The sequence below is a fragment of the Leguminivora glycinivorella genome, chromosome 12, assembly GCF_023078275.1.
Source record: "Leguminivora glycinivorella isolate SPB_JAAS2020 chromosome 12, LegGlyc_1.1, whole genome shotgun sequence".
NCBI lineage: Eukaryota > Metazoa > Arthropoda > Insecta > Lepidoptera > Tortricidae > Leguminivora > Leguminivora glycinivorella.
In genome coordinates this window covers 2,910,567-2,937,087 of record NC_062982.1, presented here as the reverse complement: position 1 = coordinate 2,937,087, position 26,521 = coordinate 2,910,567, and the positions used below count along the sequence as shown (strand labels likewise).

Below are 26,521 nucleotides of genomic sequence, written 5' to 3'. Positions count from 1 at the left end.
CTTATTAGTAAACAACAATTTATGGTACCTATTTACTTGAAAATGTCACTTTTATACCGCGTAATGTGACTGTGTGAACGCCTATAATTTACTTGACCTATTTTAAAGATTGAGAGAAAGATAAAACTGGGTCGCATTTATCGACACTGTAATATAAATTTTATTCAAATCATTATTTATATCTAGGATGGATTTCGTTAAATAATAATGATCATTCAATCGGTTGTTGCGAGTCTCATTATTTGTATTTTTAATGAAAACTAAATTTTATAATTTGTATTAAGTATTACACGAAAATATTGTTGTGGTTTTTTTTTACTAAGGTATACAAGCTAGTGTGGCTGGCTTTCACATTACAGCGTGTTCAGTTGTTCATTGTTCGAACATTGACCTGTATGTTTAACCTAAACTTTATTTGGAGCAACCCCGAAATTGAAAAACATAATCCCGAATCCCGGTAAGGGCATTTATTTGTGTGATGAAGACAGATATTTGTTCCTGTTATGGATGTTTTCTGTTGGTATATAAGTATGTATCTATCTATATAAGTATGTATATCGTCGCCTAGCACCCATTTTACAAGCTTTGCTTAGTTTAAGTCTAAGTTGATCTGTGTAAAGTGTCCCCCAATATTTATTTATTTATAGATATCTAATCCATTTTGACTGACCTTGATATTTTTTCGCGTTTCAGAGCTTGGTCATACAGTAAAAATTGCTCAAAACGATATTTATTGGAACCCGTAAATTATTATACCTAACCAGTGAAGGTGCCATCCTGTAGGTATCAGGGTAGCAGTTACATTATAATTATTAGGGTAAGTGCGTTTTCACATTATCCGATCCGATATCGGATGTAGGAACGATATCCCAAACATTTAAGCCGCCATCTTTGATTTTTGCCTTTGATATCCTTCCGAAATCCGATATCGAATCTGATAATGTGAAAACGCACTAAGGGTTAAGAAATCAAACTTCAGTTTAGTTCGTAAATTTGAACTATGTGTTTAATCAGTGTTTCGTATAACTTAAGTGAAAACGAGGGACGGGACAGTTCTTCAAAAATATCAATAGAATATAATACTTATAGGACTAAAAACGCGCCCCATTCGTTTTCATTGTATAGATATTACATCTCACGAACAAACGATATTAAAACTTAATACCTCAATAATAATGTGCTTATTTAGACAGCGCGCAAACTCGCATGTGATTTATGTTACAGTAACCAATTGGTAAGATTACCAATAATATACAGTAATCTAATGAATCTCGCATACAAGTTCTCGTACTATCTAAACAAGCCTTAAGAGCAAATATACATTCGTGAAATGCAACGACATTAACCAAAACGACGTACAATCTACTGAATTACATATTACATACGCCGTTTCAGTATTGAGCGCAAACAAATCGGCCGAACATAAACACGTCACCGAGATCAACATAACAATAGAACTATAACGAGATAAAACTATCAACGTAAGGTACGATATCACAGGAGACGTCGCGTCACGTCGTGCAGCACATTATGTACAGTGAGCGCTATTTACAACCAGCGCGTATATACAGCTAAGCGCCCCGTCACACCGTGGTCTCTCGGTCCACGTGAATGTACTCGACGGAGCGCTCGCGCCGTCAGGAGGCGGCCGACGACGCTCTGGAGTCGAAAAGTAGCTCTTCTGTGGCGCGCCGTCCGCCAGCCGCTAACAGCGCTTTATCTGCTCGTCGACGCCTTCTGAGCGCAGCTAGTAGTAGTATTCCTAAAGCGGCAGCGCCTGCAAGCGCTGCAAGCGCGCCTGCTGCAGCGGGAGCACCTAAAGCCGCTAGCAAGCGCGCGGCTGCACCACAACCGGCCCCGGCTGCTTCGTCAGCGCCACCTGGACAATCCTGCGCGCCGTCACACCAAAGCGCGGCAGGCATACACGCCGCTAAAGCGCTACAGCCTCTTACACACATGGCTGTAGCGTTGACTGGCTCGGCACCAGGAGTGCCTATAGGCCCGGTGCCCGCCGGCCGCCAGACCTCCATCCAGGCAAAGCGGGCGGAGCCGGCTTCCTTAGCGGCCCAGACTACGAGTAGTGCGGACCCGGAACCGCCACCGCGACCGCGGCCCCACCACTCGTCGGTGAATATTTGGACCGCTCGGCCCTCGTCGCTGCTACTTGGGCAGATCGCCTTCAACAATCTGGACAATAGAAACATGTATTATGTAGATTCCTCACACTTAAGGCCGAAAGTACACTATCATATAATAAGATCATAGGTCTGTATGCTTCCTTTTTTATTCAACGTGAGAAAAAAAGACGGCATGTTGCCTATCGTGTTTCTATGATAGTTCACTATCGGCCTTACGCTCAGTGAGAGAAGGAAGTACACAAAACAAATGAATTTAATTAAGGTTTGGTCATTGCAAAATGGCGCACTATCTTTCAGTTGGCCAGTCAGTATAAAACAATATGTAATAGCGCTGATAACTGACATGACGATACCACAGTATAATAAAGAGTACCTACTATCGTACAGTATGGCCATTCCCACTCCCCGCTGAAAGTGCCGCCCACCCCCTCTCGGTTACCTAACCGAGAGGGGGTGGACGGCACGCAAGATTTTAAGTTTCAATTCGTTCCAGGTCACAGTTACCGCCTGTCAAAAACGCGAACAGTCGACCTGTCATATTTCACTCATACAAGCATGGTACGCGTTCACCTACACGAGCTTAGACTTTGTGCTAGGAACGCGCCTCTTTCATATATTTGATCGTCAGTGTCCGAGGTGTGACGATACTAATAGTCAGTTGGTCCCTTTAAAATGTAATTAAAGACTTAATTTTTTGACGAAACCGATCCCTATTACACAGAAGCTGGGAAGTTTTATCCCCAGGAGACACCATTTTGTTCTAAAATCTGTATATGAGCCAATAACAGCTTATGAAATATTCATAGACATTTTGAAGTGGGTAATAAATAGGATAGAATTTATTCTTGTGAATATTTTATCTCAATATACCCCAATCCCGGGATCTACATTGTTATTTTAATATCCGTATGTCATTACTTATATTATTTTATGAAATATTGAATAGATAAAGGTGGCTAACAGAGAAAGAGATTTAGGTAATTTAATAAAGATAAACATCTGTGAGTGCGGAATAAATGTTGAAAATTCATGCTTATCAACAGCACAAAAAAGGATCTCGAGATATTCATTAAGTAGGTATTTCACTAAATGTAATATGAACCAAGGTCAATACAATCATTTAATACCTATGAATTTAATTTTTATTTTTTATCTCATAACATCCTGCCGATAAAAAAATTAAATATGAACGCGCTTGGTTGCGAATAATATTTATAATAAAAATGACAATCGCCGCTGTTTACTGTACTGTACTAACCTAGAAGTGTGCGCATGGTACACCAGCACGCGATTAGTGGTGTGACACAGCGGCGGTTCCGGCGGCGGCGGCGGCGCGCCGGCGGCGGGCGGAGGCGGCGGCGGCGTGAGCGGTAATTCATCGCCCCACACTCGGAGGAATACCGAGCGGTTACCCCGCGCCATGAGGAGGAAGGGGGTCTCGCCGCATTCTGAGGCGCGATTACCACTAGGAACAAAATAAACTTGGTGATATGGTTGGCCTATACGGAAGAAGTTTTACGTTCTAGACTTTTTTTTGCAACTAGCAAGTGTCTGCTCGAAATTACAAATGAGAAGTAAAGTAAAGTAAATATTTATTGCGAACCATGGTATGTACAATTGGTGTTACAATATATATAAAAAGAATCACATGGACCCCGGTGGGGTGTAGCAAAGTCCTTATAACTAGGGTTTACAATATAGTGCTTAACTAGGTACCTACTGTAAACTAGGAATACTCATTGTACGGGAAAGGTAAGATTATGTTTTTCTGTCTTCCATAAATTCTTGTATCGAATAATAGCTCTTTTGGATTAGGTGAGTCTTTAGTTTAGTTACAAATGTGTTTATGTTATCTATTTTTCTGAAATTTGTGGGTAGTTGGTTGTAGATTTGTATCGCTTGGTAAAACGGGCCTTTTTTGTAGATGTCTAGTATTGGTTCTGGAGGGACTATTTTATCTTTTCTTCGAGTACTCTTACTGAATTCAAATTTATTCATATTTTTTCGGACAAAGGTGGCCATTTCTAGTATGTATAAAGATGGTAATGTCAGAATGCGTAGGTTGATAAAGTGAGGTTTGCAAGTGTCTCTCTGTGTTATATTAACTAGTGTTCTGATACATTTTTTTTGGAGAATGAAGAGGTCGTTTGAATCTGTACTATTACCCCATAATAGTAGGCCATAGCGAAGCCAAGCGTCGGCATACGAGTGATAAGTGGATAAGGCGCATGGTAAGTTTGTGTTTGATTTTAGAGTATACAAGGCGAAAAGGAAAGAGGATAATTTAGATGTTATTTTGGCTACGTGTTTTTTCCAGTTGAGGTGTGTGTCTAGTGTTAGTCCTAGTAGTCCTATTTCGGTTACTTCTTCTATATTTAAGTTCTGTACATTTGGCCAGAGCCACGGAAATGAAAGCGGGCATCTTTATTTTGCGCACCGAAATGTGGGCATCTTCTTCAATTGCGTTTGATTATGAAGTTAGAATAATATAACTATAATAATTATACTTATAAAGAGAAAGTGCTACTTACTCGTAGGGGTAACGCAGATGTATATGGCCACCCGGCGGAGGTAACCGCCTTCTCGCCGCACAGTTATACGCCGGAGCCGTCGGGGTGCTCCAAGACCCACGGAAATGAAGATGGCGGGCATCTTCGTCGGCGGCCAATGAGCGCGCGGTTAGGACGAGCTCGAGAGCGCCGGCGCCGGAATGGCGGATCGGCGCGGATGTGTTGTCACATATACAGCCGAGTGGTACCTAAAATTAACGCTGGTGTAAAAAATTGGCTTCTTCATAACAGCATATTCTACTGTATTGAGAAGCACACAAAATTTTGATAAAGGGTAAGTTTTATAGTCATCAAAATGAATACCTAAGTTAATCTTTATTCCAAATCTTTTTAGTTTTATGGAGTATAAATTAAAAAAATAATGAACTTACCCGATAGCCCGGCCATGGAGCCTCATAAATCATCAAATGCGGTACACGCATGGGCGTGTCATCTTCCCCGTCAAAATCTTCGTCTGCTTCCTTTTCTTCTGCATGAGTTTCCTCTGGCTCCATAGCCTCTGGTACGCACCTCATTCGGCCACTAGCCGGGTCTGAACGAGTGAAACAACGCGGTCGTCTTCCGAATGAAGCTTGAGCTAGTTCTATCGCCACATGAGATTCTGACTGCAGTCTGTACACGCAGCGCAAACGGCGAGCACCGCCTCGTCCGAACCATAAAGCATTTCCTGGCGACAATAACTCTCCTGGACGAGTGAGTAACCTTGCACAAGCCGAGGGCACTGGCCGTGCTACTCTCGGTATATTACTTGGTAACGCAGCTCCTGCTAATCGCGCATCTATAAATTCATAGTGCAGCGCGAATCGTAAAGGATGAGTGGCAGTTCCGGAACGACTCGTAGCTGCTAAAGCTAATAAAGGCGCTGTTGAGACGTATCCATCAGGTGGAGAACAGGGGCGAGGGGAGCGTGTAGCGTTAGCTAAGGCAGCTCTTGCGCATAGACGAGGCGCTTCATCACAATAACGCCCTAGCAACATGCCTTCCCCACTAACCCCTCCTCCACCACCATCCCAGACTCTTAATTCAACCCCACAGGGTGCTCCAATAGGTCTCGCTGCAGTACTTGTAGGAGGTCGAGGCGGTCCCATAGCACCTTCTTCGTCTCTTTCACTGCTTTCTGTGCGACGACCGTCGACTAAAGAATATTGTGTGAAACTTGAGAAGTATATCCACACCAAGTCACCTGTTAAAGTAAAAATAAAAACTTAACCTCTGAGGTAACTTTAACAGCAACTGTCTCAACTTCCTGAATACTGACCTGGTCGACCATGGAAAGTCCAAGTACAAGTTGTATTTGGTGGAAGTGTGTGTGTGGGAGCATGTAATCGACCCCGCCGCCCTCGCCCAGCAGCGCCAGCCACTGTTCCATTACCCTCTTCTTCAGTAGATGACGCTTTTACATGAAACTCACATCTGCGTGCCTCCCTGAAAGACAATTTGGCTTGACTTGGGTTTTCAGTAAAAGTAATTGAGAAGCTTTGAATCTTAAACAAGATTTTTAAAGTTCCCTTCAAAACAAATTGAATTTAAGTTAATAGGTCAGCGGGTCAAATCAGTAACCGATTGGCATTCCCTTACCACCTTAGAACAGTTAGAACCACAAAATAGTGTCCCCTTTTTTGTTTTCTTACCTTGCATAGTCGAGCGAGTCTGAATCAGCAAATATAACATCAACATCCAGCTCGAAACCTCTCAACGGCGCCAGTGGCGCAGGCGGTCTCAACGGCGCTGAATACGGTGAGGAATGAAATGCTACTAGCATCTCCGGGCCACGGGCCGTGACTCTTGGAAGCCAGTCTCCGCCACAATACTCGACTAGTACTGGGTCGTCTGTTGAGGCACCGTCGTAGAAGATTAGTCTGTCGCGCTCGCCTGTGCATTCTCGCCACGCTCGTACCGCTCGACCCGTCTTGTTTAGGCTGTAAAATCATTACTGTTACTGCATTTGCTGAATTTACTAAATGACCTCGAATTCCTTAAACCTCATGAAGAACAGACTGAATTGTAGAAGAAACACGTAAGTGTCTTACTATTACCATGCTACATGTAAAAAAAAATATTTATCGACGCTTGGAAAACAGTTTTGGCTCGATACGGTGACGATGACGGCATGTGATATGAGTGTGTGGATATTGGCAATAGAAAGCACATTTGGCTTCTCAATTATTCTTTAGAAATCACTGGCTAGTTAGTGGCTGGCCTGATGATAGCAGTTTTGTTACTCAAGTTATAGCCTGAATCAGATTCCATTTCAAACTTTTAGATGAAAATGACATGAGTACTATACTTTATGGAGACTTACCTGGCCATCGATATGGATCTCTTAATCTGCATCTTATGTGAATGATCCTGCCTTACAGATATCATAGCATGTTTACAAGTCGGTATATCCTTCTGTCGTAAACTCCAGTAACAGGTCACGTTTCGAGGGTACATTCCGGGGTAGTTGGGGCTTTGGAGGCGGCAAGGTTTTCGGTGACATTCCTCGTAGGTCCGCGTACAGTAGGTTCCAGGCGATACTGCTCCGCGTTCTAAAGGGGCTTCTAGTGCACCAAACCTGTTTATAAAAGGTTACACTGTCTGATTTTTGTCGACGTTCAATTTTTAAGATGTACAAGAAAATTCTGATAATCAAAGAATCGTGGCATGTACAAATTCATAGAAAGTGCATATACATATACCAAATGATGAATGCCAAACAGACCCTATTCTATAATAAAGATAAGTGAATCTAAACTAGTCGTATTATTGACATTACGAGAACGACTATCACAAAGTGATTAACTAAATATCACGTTTTTAGACAATATTACACACAAGCCTTTATTATTATTATGCACAAGATACAAAAATATAGAAAATCAACAACGATGTCAGCCTTATCAATATTTACATATACCTTCTTACAAATCGGTAACAGATAACTCTGAAAACACTCACCTTACAACGGCATCTCTCTGCTGCAAGAACTTGTATCTCAGCTTCAGACCAAAAGGTTCCCCAAGGCGAGCTCTGAACAGTTTGACAGAGACTGTGACAGTGGCTGTCTCACTGTAGTACAACGCTGCACCTTCTGACGCACCACACCAGGAACCGCCAGTGAATGGACGACCAAGCTCTGCTAGCTGCATGTAGCCGTCGGGGCAACCATCCACGTTGCCTGGGGTATATCTTCCTGCATGATAAATACATTGATAGATATAATTATGTTATTATACAACATAAGCCATTTTTAAAACCAGTAGCTTTTGGCTGGGACAATTTGCATGTTTTAACGAAACTCTCTTCACAATAATGTTAGCTATTTATATTCAGTACTTATGCATATGTAACGTTATAAGGGCGTTTGAACGATATCCCAATCTCTTACTTTCAATGGAGACGGTGGTCCTGCGAGTTTCAATTATTATGCCATACAACTAAAACGCTGCTAAAAACAGTGTCTAAAAGTTCTACTTACCGATGCGAAACTTCTCATACGCTAGCTAAACCAAGCCCCCATACATTCATCCGCGGTAAACGTCATATGGCACAAAAACGGCAATTTAGTCGTCGATGCCTCCAGCTCTAGCGCCGACAGAATTTCAATTACAGAGCGAAACAGTGAAAAATACCTACTAGCTACTTACCCACTCGAAACTCCTCAAACTTCAGTTGAACCAAGTACCCATGCGTCCCACCCCCCGCGGTAAACGTCAAATGGCACAGAAACGGCACTCTCGGAGGCGGCAGCGCATAGGCGACGCTGGCGCCACTATACCACTTGAAGTTACAGAGCGAAGCAGTGATAAAATATTTAGCAGCTACTTACCCACTCGAAACACCTCAAATGCCAGTTGAACCAAGTCCCCATGCGTCCCACCCCCCGCGGTAAACGTCAAATGGCACAGAAATGGCACTCTCGGTGGCGGCGGCGCATATAGGCGACTCTGGCGCCGCTATAACACTTGCAGTTACAGAGCGAAGCAGTGATAAAATATTTAGCAGCTACTTACCAACTCGAAACTCCTCAAACGCCAGTTGAACCAAGTCCCCATGTGTCCCACCCCCCGCGGTAAACGTCAAATGGCACAGAAACGGCACTCTCGGCGGCGGCGGCGGCGGCGCGTCGCCGACTCCGGCCCCGGCGCCGACTGAGAGCGCGTAGGCGACGCCGGCGCGGCCGTAGTACGTGCGGTTGCATGGCGAGCAGTGGGGCGGTTCGTCGCTGCCGTCCATGCACTGGGCTGTGCCGTCGCAGAAGCGGTCGAGGCGTACGCACTGTGAAAGAGTGGGTCATTTGACGACCGGTCTGGCTCAGTCGGTAGTGACCCTGCCTGCTGAGCCGCGGTCCTGGGTTCGAATCCCGGTAAGGGCATTTATTTGTGTGATGAGCACAGATATTTGGATGCTGATAAGCAACAATGTGTCAACCCACACGCCAACCATTTTGAGAAAAAGGCGTCTAAAGATTTTTTCTCATTTTTCTGTGTTTCTCTTAAAAAAAATTGTTTTTATATAGATTGTTGTGTTTTTCAGCTATAATACGTTCAGTAGTAGTGATTATTGTAGCTTAATTTCAAAACAAACTTCAATTTGACGAAATAATGCCCTTTTCTTTTATTGCGAATTGTTCGACGACGTCAAACTTTTTCAAGACTGTGTTATGATACTTAACCCACTTTTGCTAATTGTTTAAAAATATCTATGAGTCTTAAATAAACATGTTAAAGCACATAAATTGTTGTTGTAAAATACTCTACCTATGCATATTTTTAACTTTATAAGTGTTAAGTAACATATCAGTCATTTTTAGGGTTCCGTAGCCAAAATGGCAAAAACGGAACCCTTATAGTTTCGTCATGTCCGTCTGTCCGTCTGTCCGTCTGTCCGTCTGTCCGTCTGTCACAGCCGATTTACTCGGAAACTATAAGTACTACAGTGATGAAATTTGATGGGAATATGTGTTGTATGAACCGCTACAAAATTATGACACTAAATAGTAAAAAAAAAGAATTGGGGGTGGGGCCCCCATACATGTAACTGAGGGATGAAAATTTTTTTTTCGATGTACATACCCGTGTGGGGTATCAATGGAAAGGTCTTTTAAAATGATATAAAGTTTTCTAAAAAACATTTTTCTTAAAGTGAACGGTTTTTGAGATATCAGCTCTCAAAGTCGTAAAAAGTATGTCCCCCCCCCTCTATTTTTATAACTACGGGGTATAAAATTCTAAAAAAAATAGAGGTGATGCATGCTAATTAACTCTTTCAACGATTTTTGGTTTGATCAAAGTATCTCTTATAGTTTTTGAGATAGGTTGATTTAACTGTAATTTTGGTTAAGTTATTGGTTTATTATATTTGCTGCTACGGAACCCTTTGTGCGCGAGCCCGACTCGCACTTGGCCGGTTTTTTTTTTTTAATCCTGTCATGGTCACTTATGTTATTAGGTATGTAGGAATCAATACATTATTTATTAATCAAACCTTTTAATGATTTTTCTACTCCCGAACTGTTATTCGTCATTTACAGGATTGTGCGTATCGAAAAAACTGAAAACGCATTGTTTGGTTCTGTAATCATGGCAACGCATTGCATTAACGATACTGCGTGCGTGCGCGGGAAGGCTTTGGGCAGCTGAGCTGACAGTGCAAACCTTTGCAATACAGGAAACAGTGTGGATTTCGCGAGAATTATTTAAAAAAAACTATTAAAAACTAAGTGCATGGTCGTTGTAAAAGTATTGTATGCAATGGTGTTTAACTGACTCCAAAATACTCGTGGAAAGTACGCCACTCATATTTCTTGACCTCCTTTAAACGTCTGTTGAATAAAATACTATAAATTAACTATTACAGTAATGATCATTTCTAGACACATATTTAAATTATCTGTGCTTTTTCAACAAAAAATCGTTACAAAAACCAAATAATCATCTTTAAAAAAATAAACTACTTATCTAAAATATACAATAAAATATTTTTTTACGCTAAGAAATAGACTAAGTCATTTAAATTATGAATAACTCATGACTTGTACAAGAACAAAACATAAAATATCTTTAACAAAATAATAAACTACCATTCAGTAAGTATTCAAAAATCAAACAATATGTTTATGCATACATTAACACGTCTTAATGTAAATATTAATTATAAAAAAATAGTAGCTTATATTAGATTTTTATATAAACACGTACTTGTAAAAAATGTTTGCAAATTATAATAACGAATATGTATATTCATGACTTAAAATGTTCAATTTCGTACTGAATTTACCATTCACGTGCAAAAATATACTAATGGACTAAGTCATAACTTATTCAAACATAAATTAATATGAACAGTTATATTTTACAATATAGTGTCATGGTACTTACACCAAAAACGAACAATTTATGACCCGAATATAATTTAACAATAATGACTTATATTTTATAACACGGGTCGTAGCATAAAACAACGAATAAAATATCATTTTGCAATAATCATTCAAGTCTCATAGTGGGTAACTATGTCATTTTTTGCGTTTTGCAAGAATGAGTCAAGTGTAAAAAAATCGTCGAGTCAACCCTCTTAACACATTATTGTAATTTAAATATGTCTTCTGCCAATTACTATAATAAGTTAAGGTTCTTGACACATTAATGCAAAACAGGCAACACACGATAAAGGATTTGTGTTAACCTATTTTTTTACTTTTGGGATAGTGAAAATTTTCAAAATTAAAAGGTCATTTTTGCAAATAGAAGTTTAAAAATCCAGCTATAACATGGCATTAAAATCTCATTTTTTTAGTTTTTGTGGGTTGACACATTATTGCTTATCAGCATCCATTTGTTCCTGAGTCATGGATGTTTCCTATGTATATAAGTATGTATTTATCTATTTAAGTATGTATATCGTCGCTTAGCGCCCATAGTACAAGCTTTGCTTAGTTTGGGGCTAAGTTGATCTGTGTAAGGTGTCCCCAATATTTATTTTATTATTATTTATTTATTATTTCAATTTTTTAGGGTCCCGTACCTTGAAAGGAAAACGAAACCTTATAGGATCACTTTGTCGTCCGTCTGTACGTCCGTTTGTCTGTCTGTCTGTCAAGACCTCAAGACCTTTTTCTTAGGAACGCTTAGAGGTAGCCAACACCAATCAAAAGATACAGCTGTTTATGCCACGAACTTACGCAAATTTTTGACACTCGCAAGGGGATCAAAACCGATCTAAAAACAAATTACGTAAGTATTTACTTAATGTAATTCATTTTATTACTGTGCATATAATTGTGCAATGAACGATGTGCCTACACCACAATTGAAGTCATATCCCACAGTCGACATATACGACGACACGGGAGTAAAGGGGGTGGTTAATTCAGCATCACACCACACGGGTACACGTTACCACACGGGGACAAAATGGGCACAAAAAATTAAAAGTGCTTATTTTAAGCTTATTTTAATTATATTACATAGTATGTATGTATGTGAACACTTTATTGCACATAAGACAAGTTAGGACATAGAAATACAGTATAGTTATGGTGTACAAAGGCGAACTTATCCCTATAAGGGATCTCTTCCAGTCAACCTTTGAGCATAGTGTATTAAGGGTGATAAACTAGTGATAAACACAATGTTAATTGCACTCGCGAATTTTAAATGTATTGAAATACCTACGCTTATATTTCGTACATTCGTCCGCCATGTTGTAATTTTTGACAGGTCGTGGAAAGCCCTACCCAGCTATTTACTCACAATAGCTCATTACGTATCAGTATACAGGCATGTAATATCACCGTTTACGAACGAGTGTGATATGGTGTGATGGATAAAAAGGAACAAATAGGGATGTACCTGTCCGCTCCGGCACGCGAACTCGGCCACGCCACAGCCGCCGCCGGCTCCCCACGCCGCCGCGCCCAGCGCCGCCGCCGCCATTATCAGCGCGCGCGCACCCATGCCCGCCGCCCTCTAAAAAAACACACAATACATAAACTGAAATAGATACCATGTACACTAAAGAAAAAGCGATCAAGCCCACTGTTTGCTAAGCCGGGTCTTCAGCTTACGCGGCTAACGTCATTGTGATTTTGTGATATTGCTTTTACACCAGGGTGGCTAGCCGAATGGCACAATCGCTCACGAAACGCTCACGAAACGAAGCGCTAGTAGATATCTATCTCTATCGCGCTTGCGTATTGGCGCGACAGAGCCAGCGGCCTATCGCTTTCGTTTGGCGTCGGAGAAATGCCATTCGGCTACGGGGCCTGAAGCTCCATGACACTTGTAACGTAAGAGCCAGGGTTTGAACACACGACCTCTGGGTTGAGTCAGGAGAGTAAGTATTATATTTATGGCCAGGAGTCATATCTAACATTTATTTTATTAATTAGTCTCATTAGTCTTACTAGTCACCAGAAGATAATAATCAATATATATCGTGAGTATAAGGAGAATCGCACCTACCATTTCTAAAAATAGAACGCTACAAATAGATACACGTGGAAACCTACGCCTAATGTATACTTTTAGAATTCAAAAGACAAATTCTGATCTGATCTGGATGATAAATTGTTATTTATTTATTTATTTATTTTTTTCGGAACACCAACAGCTATAAATAACATTATGCTAATTTAAATAATAACACAAAGCCAATTACAGGTATTCACAGATAGAATTTGAATGGACAATATATAAAATGTACGCGCAAATTCGCACATAGCTATTGTGAAGTATGACATTAAAGAAAGGAAAAAAAAAAAAAAACTATGGCACAAATCTCGAAATATGCTACTCAAGGCTTAACTAAAACTAACAAAACTACTACTACTCTTACAACAATTTTCCACAAAGAACCCGGGCAAATCGAAAACCTGTTATTTGTTATGAAATAAAGAGACTGTAAAGATGTTTTAAGTTAAGTTTTTAAAATTAAATGGCCTCAGTCCATTGGGACTATTTTGCCAGTGTCAATTGATATAAGCTAATTGTTATTGATTTTGGTAGCGCCGGTCGCCTAGTGGTAAGTACGTGCGACTTTCGTTGAGGTTGAGGTGAGGTCGCGGGTTTGAAACCCTGCTCGCACCAATGAGTTTTTTGGAATTTATGTGCGAAATGTCATTTTATGTTCGTGAGGAAACCTGACTAATTCCAATAAGATCTAGTTTACCCTTCCCACGGAGCTTTTACCATAATTGAACTTAAACTTTTGAACAACAAAACGCTTTGTTATTTAAGTGGTAAGTACTTAATGGAAATGAAATACTGTAGTATTATTTTGTGAAGATGAAAGATGAAAAACTTTGACTAACTAAGTTTTACCAGTGGGCTATTTCACCACAGTGATTGACACTCGACACTGACAATTCTGTGCCTATTTGCGGTGAGTAAGGCTGTCAGAGCTCAACGATGGTGCGGGGTGCTGACGACGGGAGGACTTACGGAACTAATTTGTTCCGTCTATTGTCCTTTGAGTCGTCGGCAACCCGAGCCCTCCTTTGAACTTCTACACTCCTTTTTAGGGTTCCGTAGTCAACTAGGAACCCTTATAGTTTCGCCATGTCTGCCTGTCCGTCCGTCCGTCCGTCCGTCCGTCCGTCCGTCCGCGGTTAATCTCAGTAACCGTTAGCACTAGAAAGCTGAAATTTGGTACCAATATGTATATCAATCACGCCAACAAAGTGCAGAAATAAAAAATGTAAAAAAATGTTTTATTGGGGTACCCCCCCTACATGTAAAGTGGGGGCTGATATTATTTTTCATTGAAACGCCAACGTGTGATATATTGTTGGATAGGTATTTAAAAATGAATAAGGGATAAGATCGTTTTTTGATAATATTAATATTTTGGGAAATAATCGCTCCTAAAGGGAAAAAAAGTGCGTCCCCCCCTCTAACTTTTGAACCATATGTTTAAAAAATATGAAAAAAATCACAAAAGTAGAACTTTATAAAGACTTTCTAGGAAAATTGTTTTGAACTTGATAGGTTCAGTAGTTTTTGAGAAAAATACGGAAAACTACGGAACCCTACACTAAGCGTGGCCCGACACGCTCTTGACCGGTTTTTGCTGTGTACTTATACTTAACACAGCAAAAGGGAGTGTACAAGTTTCTAATGGGGTGTGGCAACGCGCATGTGACACTCTTTGAGTTGCAGGTTTCCATATAGGTTACGATGACCGCTTTCCGTCAGGCGGACCGTATGCTTGTTTGCCACCGACTAGTATAAAAAAATATTTCTGGGTTGATAAGTAACATTGTTATATACTCAACGTCAATATTTCCTAGTTGAACAGGCAATTAACAGCGCAGTGTCACTGTCGGGCGACAATTGTCACTGTTGTGAAATAGGATACAGTTTTACTTTTAAGAAAAATTTGTAAAGACTTAATTGTCGAAATAACCTTAACTATCTTGACATTAAGCTGAATGGAGACCCTTTCAGTGACGCTGACGCTTAACAATAGATTAGTCGTACTATCTATGTAATTCCTAAATTAAAGCGTTTTCTGAATAAATTTCTGCTTCCTTTTTTCTAATTTTTTTATACCTATAAGAAATAAAAATTGAGGGGATGGACGGCGTCTTCTCAAGTAACGCTATTCCAAAATCTCAAAAAGTTTTAGTGTAGGGTCTGAGCGCCACAATACATCACAATTTAACCCATATCCCACAGTCGAATTCTACGACACCCATGGGAAGAAAGAGGGTGGTGAAATTCTTAACCCGTCACCACACGGGCACACACAGCCATATTCGTCACACGGGCCACAGCATATCCATTATATCCATACTAATATCATAAATGGGAAAGTGTGTATGTCTGTTTGTTTGTCCGTCTTTCACGGCAAAACGGAGCAACGAGTTGCCGTGATTTTTTAAGTGGAGATAGTTGAAGGGATGGAGAGTGACATAGGCTAGCTTTTGTCTCTTTCTAACCCCCCACTTTCGTAAAATGGGGGGTGGAAGTTTGTATGGAGTATACCGCAATTTTCGAAATTAACGCGAGCGAAGTCGCGGGCAAAAGCTAGTTATATTAATACTGAAAAAATGCCTCTCGAATGTTACACCATTTCGTTTGCGATAGACGTTAAGGCCAATGATGATATTAATGTTATAAATTGGAAGGTGTGTGTTTGTCTTTCACGGTAAACCGGAACGACGAATTAACGTGATTTTTTTAAGTGGAGATAGTTGAAGGTATGAAGAGTGAGACAGGCTACTTTTTGTCTCTTTCTAACACCCCACTTCGGGGTAAAAGTTTGTATGAGTATGAATGAAGTGTGTATGAATTTAATCCGCACGAAGCGCTTTGCTTCTTCTTTTCTTATGCGCACTGCCACAGTATAATAAAGAGTACTATCGTACAGTATGGCCACTCCCGCTCCCCACTGAAAGCACCGCCCACCCCCTCTCGGTTACCTCACAGTTACCGCCTGTCAAAAACGCGAACAGTCAACCTGTCATATCTCACTCATACAAGCATGGTACGCGTTCACCTACACGAGTTTAGAGTGTGTGCTAGGAACGTGCCTTTTTCATATATTTGATCGCCACTGTCCGAGATGTGGCACTGCCAAGGAGTGGAATTCCTTGCCGGCGGCTATATTTCCGAGCTCATATAACCCGGCAACCTTCAAATCAAGAGTGAACAGGCATCTTCTGGGCGAGCTCACTCCATCGTAGGCCACGTCTTTGCCTTTGGCTAGTCTGTGGTCAAGAGTAAGCCCATTTATAATATAAAAAAAAAACGAAGCCGCGGGCAAAATCTAGTCTTATAAATTCGAACTAGCAAAAGTATGCAGTAGAATAAGTTTTAAATGAGTTATTTAAATGAGAAACTAACTAGTTAGTAAACAAAGTAGGAGAATGGCGAGATAATTTTATCGCTAGGTAGCAGTGGCGGAGCATCGATACAACTCGATTCCCAACGAGTTCCCTAAAATTCTCTAGTATCTGTAGAAGTCCATACAAAACAGATGCCAAAAACCCCTCCGGCTTTACCAACGAAAATTTTGACGCCCCGCCACTGCTAGGTAGTTCTCATTTCAAGTTTTGAACAAGTACGTATTTATTTCAAAGAGATACTCAAACTTTCTGAAGCAATTACTTAAGTACAGAAAGGTTAATTAAGTGCCAAAAAGGTGTTTTTTTTTTTTTTAGTATAAATGGGTAGACGTTTGACCACGATCACACCTGATGGTAAGTGATGATGCGGTCTACGGTGGAGCACGCTTACCTATGAGATACCTATTTACTCTTGCTTTAAAGAGGCCTGCCGGGCAATCATGGTCGCGCGATAAATGATAAAACATCGGGCCGTCCCTATCGCACTATTTGTAAGTACGATACCGACCATAATTGCCCGCCTGGATTGTAGGTACTCATGTGGAAACACAGACTCAGGCAGGGCATTCCACTCCTTGGCGGTTCGCAAAATAAATGTTGAAGCGAAACGCTTAGTGCGTATTTTTTGTATAGGTTCTTGGTACTGATTGTTATGCGTTTCGCTTACAATCTAACAGCTATGTAGAGGAAAGCGTTTAGCGAGAAGCCGAGCGACACCCGGCACTTAATATTACCTCCAACACATCCACGGGCCAATCCTAATATAATGCAACTAAGAGAAGTTTCCAGAATTGCAATTGTTATCATGGAAAGTATTGTTCTTCGCATGTTCATTGCCCAAGGTACATCTCTATAGCATTTGGTGAGTTGATAATAAACACCAGCACACCTCGGACACTGGCGATTAAATATAATGAATGAGGTGCGTTCCTAGCACACAGTCTAAGCTCGTGTAGGTGAACGCGTACTATTCTTGTATGAGTGAGATACGACTGTTCGCGTTTTCAACAGGCGGTAACTGTGAGGTACCGAGAGGGGGTGGGCGGCACTTTCAGCGGGCATTATCAGCCCTTTATTGCCCACAGCTGATAAGCATAGGCCTCTCTTCTAGTACGCCACTTGTCCCGGTCCTGAGCTGTGGTCTCATCAAGTCGTGATCCGCAATTTTCCGGATGACGTCCACCCAACGAGCTAACGGATGGGAAGCGCTTCTTCCATTTTTAAGCGGCCACTATTCCGTTAACAATTTATAAATTATATGTATTTTAACAGACTTATAATTAGATGTTGTCCGTGTGGTGACGGGTTAAGAATTTAACCACCCTCTTTCTTCCCGTGGGTGTCGTAAAAGTCGACTGTGGGTTAAGGGTTAAATTGTGGCGCAGGCGAGAGGCTGGCAACCTATCACTGCAATGTCACAATTTCGTTTTTTCTCGACCCCTTATTTGCCAACTTGAACACTGAAACTTGAGCGATTTCATGTGCTCTGTCTACCCCTTTAAGGCACACCTAGGCACGATTCTCGCTAAAAAAAGATAACATGTTCTTGAAACAAAAACGTCACTTTTGGCACTGACATAGCTGATCATTGTCGTAACTATAGCTAATATTTGACGTATTTTAAACTTCGAATCAGGCTGTTGAGTAACTTTGCGTAGCACTGATTTTTTAACCCCCGACGCAAAAACGACGGGGTGTTATTAGTTTGACGTGTCTGTCTGTCTGTTAGTCAGTCTGTCTGTATGTCTGTGGCATCGTAGCTCCCGAACGGATGAACCGATTTCCATTTAGTTTTTTTTTGTTTGAAAGTTGAGTTAGTCGGGAGTGTTCTTAGCCATGTTTCATTAAAATCGGCCACTATGTCGCGGTTCGGAGTTTTTTTTTTTAATTTTATCTTTGTGGTTAGGTTATTGATAAGTTGCATGCTTTTAAGTCGATTAAAATCGCAAATAGTATTTTATACAATCGTGATATATTAATACAAAGCTTTTCAGTCGAGTACCATGTTTAGGCCACGAAGTTTGCTGAGTGGCCTAATAGTGCGGTACGAGAGTGAAAAGCTTAATTATATCACTATTGTATACAATACTTTTTCTATGAGTCATCATCTTCCTCATCAATGGACGAAAAATATCATCAAAATTAATATAAATAGCGTTGTTCACCATTGTATCAACATCGAATTACCTGGCAACCAATTGTTTCTAATAACCGTCTCATGATTGGTCGATAACGCGATAGATAAAAAAAAATGTTTTTCAGATACAGAAAAAATTGCCAGGTATCGCAATTTAGTATAGAACTTCTATGAAGTTCTATTTTTGAATATTTATCAGTTAACTAAAGTGAAATATAATGAAATATTATAGTTGACTAAGTGCAGCACGTATAGTTTAGTCTGTGGTGTCCTAATTGACAGATTAAGGTCGACGAGTAGAAACATTGCTTTATAAAACTTTTACAAAGGTTATGTAAGAAAATCTTAAGAAAGTCACCTGTTGTATGTGTGAGTGACGTGTTCGAATAGAGAACACATATTTAAAATTAGTAACACAAACAAAACAAACGCCTATTCGAACACGTCACTCACACATACAACATAGAAAGTATACCCTATGTTTTATAGCACCACAATGTTACAGAATCTGTATCAAGTGGTAAAGTTGACCTTTCGCGCAATATTGCCGGCCGCAGGCTTACGTTTTACGAGCGGGAATAATTGCGCGCCGCGAAGCCTCAAGGCTATTGTGGAGTTTTTTTCATTTGTGGATGGAAATCACGAAAGTTACACGAAAATGTTGAGTTTTCGCGTATGTTAAGATACTTCATCATCCTCCTTGCGTTATCCCGGTATTTGCCACGGCTCATAGGAGTCTGGGGTCCGCTTTGACAACTAATCCCAAGATTTCGCGTAGGCACTAGTTTTACGAAAGCGACCGCCATCTGACCTTCCAACCCGTAGGGTAACTAGTCCTTATTGGAATTAGTCTGGTTTCCTCACGATGTTTTCCTTCACCGAAAAGCGACTGGCAAATATCAAATGCACATAAGTTTCGAAAAACTCATTGGTACGAGCACTACGAGCAGGGGTTCGAACCCGCGACCTCCGGATCGAAAGTCGCACGCTCTAACCGCTAGGCCACCAGCGCTTCGCGTATGTTAAGGTACATATACACTAATAACCCATATCAGGAATACACACACTTCACACTGTATTTCTCTTATAAAATATTGCTATAAAAGTTTGAATTTCCTAAGTTATCATGGGTTTTATGACGCTGAGTGCTGGAAATACTATATGGTGTTTGTTTGTACTTATACCTACGTGTTTATCTGTGTTATCGCTTAAGCTCGTTCAACTTAGATTGCGATTGAACTGAATGTGACTATATGCATTGGTTCCAAAATAAAAGTTGTTCAAAACTCTCAAAAGTCACTATATAAATAAATATAAAAAATAAATATTGGGGACACCTTACACAGATCAACTTAGCCCCAAACTAAGCAAAGCTAAGCTACGATATACATACTTAAATAGATTAATACATACTTATATACTGCTCATCACACAAATAAAACTATGCAAAGTTTTTCTAGTACTTACAAATTCACCCTGTATACTTCCCCCCTTCCACGGGGTAAACCAGACCATGTTGTCGCTCTAATTGGCCTAACTCATTTCCATTCGACACCCGCAAATTATTGAGTTAGGGGAGTTCGGGAGACATGGAGCTACGGGAGAGATGAATCTTGGCAAATTTAATTTTGAATGTGATAAAAGAACGATGTTTTCATTCGTGTAAGATTAATGAAGGGGACCTTGCTTCTTCTGCAGTTTAATAATACTTTTTTTTTCATACTATTCATGTATGAAAAATTGCCTGTTCAACAAGAAAGTGTTGATGCTGAGTACCTAACAATGTTCCTTATCAACCCAGATTTTTTTTTAAATTATAAATGGGCTTACTCTTGGCCACAGACTAGTCAAAGGCAAAGTGTGCATGTGCAACCGAGGCACACGCCACCGCTTCAAGGCCATCACCCGATGGCTCGGCTTTGACGACGGTGCTGCCCTCCCACATATCTTAGACTAGATATTATAAACAAATATTTTATAGATATGTTATATAAGTTTCTGTGTAACTTGGTCCTATAATAAATTATGGTTCATTTGTTAAAGGCAAAGACGTGGCCTACGATGGAGTGAGCTCGCCCAGAAGATGCCTGTTCACTCTTGATTTGAAGGTTGTATAGGCACAGAATTGTCAGTGTCAAGTGTCAATGTCACTAGGTGAAATACCCCACTGGTGTATGAGCGGAACAGTGCTATGTACGTAAGAACTACGAAATCATGTATATAATGATATATGCCATTGACACACCAGCCAACCTAGAGCGACATTCGTTGACACTACGTGACAATCAAAACGCAATCAGCCGGCTAGCCGAATGAAAATCGTTGAAGCTAGACGCCGATCGAAACGCAGTCTTTCTCGTTGCGCCAATACGGAAGAGCGATGGAGATAGCTGTTCACGATAACGATATTATCGTAAGCGTTTGTGCACTTGGCTACGGTACCGTGGCTCTGGCGCGCCGCTATAGAAGACCGATAGAGAAAGCTCTAGTTATGTACCGTTAGCGATTGTAAGGGCCTGGCCACATGGGCGCGTTGCGGCGACGCACCGCAAAAATTCTGCGTTGCGGTGCCGCGCCGCCAGTTTTTGCGGCAGGAAATCTGCGGCGCGGCACCGCGACGCAAGAACTCGCGGTGCGTCGACGCACCGCAAAAACCCGCGGTGCGGCACCGCAACGCAGATTTTTTGCGGCAACTCGCGGTGCCTCGCCGCTACTCGCAAAATAATTGTGAACTGTTTTGTGCGAATTAAACTTCGTGTTATTTATATTTAACCCTTCTTTGCTTGGTGATGATTTTTTTTCTGAACATCACAAACATTTAATTAATAGTAGATTTAGTACAGTTTTTCACGACAGAATACTAAGCAAATTTCGAATTATGCTACTAAAAATCATCTTTTTTAATTAGGTTGTTTCATATTTAAAAAAAATGGTGATAGATTTTTTCATTATTTTTACAGTGCTCTCCTACCTTTTTCCATAGTGATCAATGTATAGGTTTTTTTTATTTGCGGCTTTTAATACATTATCGTAAGTTGACAACTAGGAAACTATTGATGCCTACTGAATAAGAATGGAATCGTTAGGCATTAAATTTTATGAGAAAATAAAAAAATATTTTTTTATACAAATTGTATGGGGATCGTTTTTCTCGATTTGTGGATTTTCTAGCCAGAAATCTTATTTTGGTCTCATACAAGCTTTTGATCCTTAATAGAAATGGGATCGATTGGCGTCAAAAAAAAAGTTTGTGAAAAATTACCTTTTTCTCGCACCCTGTATGTTTTTCCAAAAATATGTAGGTAAACGCCATTTTTCATAAATTTAAAATGGTCTTCTACTTTACTGACCCGCTATCCAAATACAACCTGTATAAGTAATTGTCAAAGTTTAGACTAACATTTTTTAATTATTTATTTATAAATGATTTTATGTTCTTGTGAGAATTATAACATTTTTTTAAATAAACAGACTATTTTGATCCATGTCTGGATAAAGACTGATCGTGAAGTTCTGCACCGTGTATTGTTATTGAGGAGCGGCGACGTAACGCGAGTTTTGGCGACGCGCCGCAAAAAATCTGCGTTGTGGTTTTTGCGGTGCGTCGACGCACCGCGAGTTCTTGCGTCGCGGTGCCGCGCCGCAGATTTCCTGCCGCAAAAACTGGCGGCGCGGCAACGCAACGCAGAATTTTTGCGGTGCGTCGCCGCAACGCGCCCATGTGGCCAGGCCCTAACGTGGACTAGTTACAAACGCCCTAGGCTCTCTCTTGCTATTACATATTAGTACGACAACAGTGCATTTCGTTTTCCTCGTAACGTAACGTAAGTGACACGTTGACTATGCACTCTGAAAGGCGTGAGTATAGACTACTAACAATAGCTGACTTTCATTTGGGCAAATATCTTCCTTCAACGCGACAGTGCTGCACCAAAATTGCTGGAAAAATTACGATGTCTCTTCATCGACAAATCGCACGTTCGCATGAGAATGTATTATCTTAAAAGTTAAAATCGTGCATACGGTATGTATTATTTCTTTCATGGATGTTTTCTATGTATATAAGTATTTATATATTATATATATCGTTGTCTGAGTACCCACAACACAAGCCTTCTTGAGCTTACCGGGGGCCTCAGTCAATCTGTGTAAGAATGTCCTAAAATATTTATTTATTTATTATTATTTATTTTATTCTTTACATAAAACGCGGGGATTTGCTGAAAGATGTAATTCCCTTTTGGGACTTTCATACTAATTCAATTTTCAGTCTGCAGAGTCAGATTAGACAGAACTTATCTTTTTATTACTGCAAATCTCGATTCATTAGTGTTTCATGAGAGTTGGTTGAACTCTCCCGGGCTCCCCCGACTCAATCACTTAGTGTTTGTGGAGGTATTACACTAAACATTTTTTACTTTTATACAGGGTGATTTTGTAAATAATAGCCTTTGCATAGTGACTTTTGAGGTTATAGTGAACAACTATTACTATGCAATCAATGCTGAAATCGCGAGAATAACCTAACCTAACCACAAAATTAAAATTTTGAAAAAACCCCCGACCGCGACATAGTAGACCGATTTTCATGAAACATGGCTAAGAACACTCCCGACTAACTCAGCTTTCAGACAAAAAAAACTAGATCTAAATCGGTTCATCCGTTCGGGAGCTACGATGCCACAGACAGACACACAGACAGACAGACAGACAGACAGACGGACAGACAGACAGACAGACAGACACGTCAAACTTATAACACCCCGTCGTTTTTGCGTCGGGGGTTAAAAATGGCTGTTATCATAGAAATGATCGGCATCGCGTTAGTAAAAATGTATGAAACAGGCAAAATTCTATTTTAAAAAAATACGGATGGTCATGTTCATGGGATTGTTTATCTAGTCTCCTTTAATTTTATTTTTAACCCCCGACGCAAAAACGACGGGGTGTTATGAGTTTGACGTGTCTGTCTGTGTGTCTGTCTGTCTGTCTGTCTGTCTGTTTGTCTGTCTGTCTGTGTGTGTCTGTCTGTGGTATCGTAGCTCCCGAACGGATGCACCGATTTAGATTTAGTTTTTTTTGTTTGAAAGCTGAGTTAGTCGGGAGTGTTCTTAGCCACGTTTCATGAAAATCGGACCACTATGTCGTGGTCGGGGGTTTTTCAAAATTTCAGTTTTGTGGTTAGGTTAGTTTGTTATTTTTTTTTCGATACATCCGGTAGGTACGATTTTTATTGAAATTAGACAGGTATTTTTAATGAACCCACTATTTTTCGATAAATGAGGTTGAATATCGGCACTCGAGAATTTGGGACAGAAATCGATTGCCTTGTGGTCTAGTCAGGGTATTAGCCGCGTAAATTGAAGTTAGCTCGATTTTAGAATCGACCATAGAAGGCTTGGTCACTTTTTTTTATTGTTTGATCTATTTACTCCGAGCCGACAAGGTGGTGGAGTACGTTCGTTGGAAGAACAGTAGCAACACCGGCTTTGGCTTTACATCCAAACATCACTGCAGAGCCCAGTACACATTTTATTTTATTATTATTATAAATGGGCATAGTCTTGCATACAGACTAGCCAAAGGCAAAGACGTGGCCTACAATGGAGTGAGCTCGCCCAGAAGTTGCCTGTTCACTCTTGATTTGAAGGTTGCCGGGTTATGACGACCGGTCTGGCGCAGTCAGTAGTGACCCTGCCTGCTGCGCCGCGGTCCCGGGTTCGAATCCCGGTAAGGGCATTTATTTGTGTGATGAGCACAGATATTTGTTCCTGAGTCATGGATGTTTTCTATGTATGTAAGTATTTATATATTATATATATCGTTGTCTGAGTACCCACAACACAAGCCTTCTTGAGCTTACCGTGGGCCTCAGTCAATCTGTGTAAGAATGTCCTATAATATTTATTTATTTATTTATTATATGAGCTCGAAAATATAGCCGCCGGCAAGGACCTCATGAGATCTCAATGTGAATCTTTGGACTATGGTATCTTCACATTTGATGGTCTATCAAAGCTGTTTACATACTGAAATATCGTTGGGGTTCTCAAAAGCCTCAAAAGCTCTCAAAATCCAAGTAAGAAATCAAAGTTACTCTTCAGAAGATGGGATCACCGCTACTCCTAATCTTTTACTCGTTACGAACAGCAATAACTTAGGGTCTCCCGGACTCCTTTAGGCACAATAACTAAAACTGGTAACGCAAAGTTTCGCTGGGATCTTCGCAAGGCCTTTGATCCACTTTGAAACACTAAATGCCCTCCAGTGTAACTCTAGGCTCGCACTACCGCGGTACTGATGAGAACTCAATGTGAGTTCGCATGATAGGATCTTCCCGACTTCCATCATCATCTGTTTACTCCTTACGCTTAACAAGGACAACAACGTAGAGTTTATCAGAACTCTTGTGGCACCATAACCCAAACCGATGAACACTGAACGCCCGTCAAAACTCTGAGGCCCTGAAAATCGCGAAAATCATCGCAAGATGGGATCTTCGCTACTTTTAGCCCATCTTAAATTTTTTAGTCCCTTAACCCGTACATAAATAACGCAGGGTCTTTGCATGGTCTTAAACACCAACGCAGGGACTTAGCCCATCAAAACTGTTTACATAACAGCCCTCATGGCACCATAAAATACCTTTGCCGAAACTTAAAATAAAACTGGCATTTCTTGTGGGGAATGCAATGCTTTTGATCCACTTAAACACCAAACGAAAGTGTAACTCTACGTTCGCTACCGCGGAACTCATGGAAACTCAATGATAATCTTCGCGTGATAGGATATTCCCAACTTCCATCTCATCATCTGTTTACTATACTACACAGGGATAACTGGATCTCTCAGAACCCTTGCTGAAACACGTTTGCGGGAACTTATAATAAAACTAACAACGCGACGATGCCCACAATGGTATAAAATACACTTAAACACCAACGCAGGGCTCAGAAGTGTAACTACGGGTTCGCACTACCACGGGACTCACCATCGCGTCAACACGGCCGCATTTCGCTGACGTCCGAGCGAGCAGCGCAGCGGCGCCACACTGCAGCGCCGCGCCCCGCCGCGGTTGGTCGCGCGCGTGCGCGGGCCCGGGCCACGGTGGGCTCGTTGGCGCACAGCTGGGAGCAATTTTGTTGACCTTCTACTTATAAGTAACATTTTGTATTTACTATAAAATTAATTTGCAAGTTGCAAAATTTAATTTTTTAAGGGGTCCAGCCGGCGTATCATGCTGCCAATTTTATCACTTATCCACGTGGATAAGACATCTGTCACTCTCACACTGACATACTTGCTAAAGCGTGACGGATGCTTTATCCACGTGGATAAGTGATAAAATTGGCAGCATGATACGCCGGCTGGTCCTCAGCTAGCCTCATCCAGTTGTGAGGTTGTGACCAGCAAATTGATCGGATGTTAAGCACTTCTTACATCAGTAATTTAATATAACGTCACTACAAAGTTCATAAAAACAAAATTTAAATCTTAATTAATGGAACTACGGTTGTACTCGCGTTATTATATCGCTACTGCTGCGACATGTTACTGGCCAATTTTGGAGGCCCCTCTTCAGGCATATGGGAGTTCTCGCGGCGGCTAGACTCCGCAGCTATAGCGATATAATAACGTGAATTTAAATCTTAGCAAAAATTTAAATCTTTTTTGGTTTCATATAAATTCCGAATATATTCAATATTCCGAATGTTCGGTCAAAAATCACTATTCGCGTTAGAAACTTCACCTGTGAAAAAAAGTTATATCGCCTAACAGGATTCTTGCACATGAAGATCAAATATAAATATTATTTTTTAATTATACCTAGTCTTTTTCTAAC

At 40.7% G+C, this 26,521-nt stretch overlaps 1 protein-coding gene across 1 annotated transcript; it reads right to left on the bottom strand.

Annotated features, from left to right (window-relative positions):
- Window positions 1-979: 979 nt before the first annotated feature.
- On the bottom strand, window positions 980-25,716 carry LOC125231955. The gene is made up of 12 exons (XM_048137562.1): window positions 25,670-25,716; window positions 12,544-12,660; window positions 8,704-8,968; window positions 8,338-8,511; window positions 7,649-7,883; window positions 7,011-7,265; window positions 6,340-6,627; window positions 5,967-6,133; window positions 5,080-5,891; window positions 4,670-4,896; window positions 3,397-3,603; window positions 980-2,187 (listed from the first exon to the last, which is right to left on the bottom strand). The coding sequence occupies exons 1-12, from the start codon at window positions 25,670-25,672 to the stop codon at window positions 1,638-1,640; spliced, it is 3,300 nt and encodes a 1,099-aa protein (XP_047993519.1). The 5' UTR covers window positions 25,673-25,716; the 3' UTR covers window positions 980-1,637.
- Between the last annotated feature and the right edge of the window lie 805 nt (window positions 25,717-26,521).

What these genes read in the sequence shown, in the direction of transcription:
- LOC125231955 (XM_048137562.1), bottom strand. An exon ending in GTTTGAGGAGTTTCGAGTGG is followed by an intron (nt 7,884 to 8,337) that starts GTAAGTAGCTAG and finishes TTTATCATGCAG; the next exon opens with GAAGATATACCCCAGGCAAC. An exon ending in AGATCCATATCGATGGCCAG is followed by an intron (nt 6,628 to 7,010) that starts GTAAGTCTCCAT and finishes ATGATTTTACAG; the next exon opens with CCTAAACAAGACGGGTCGAG.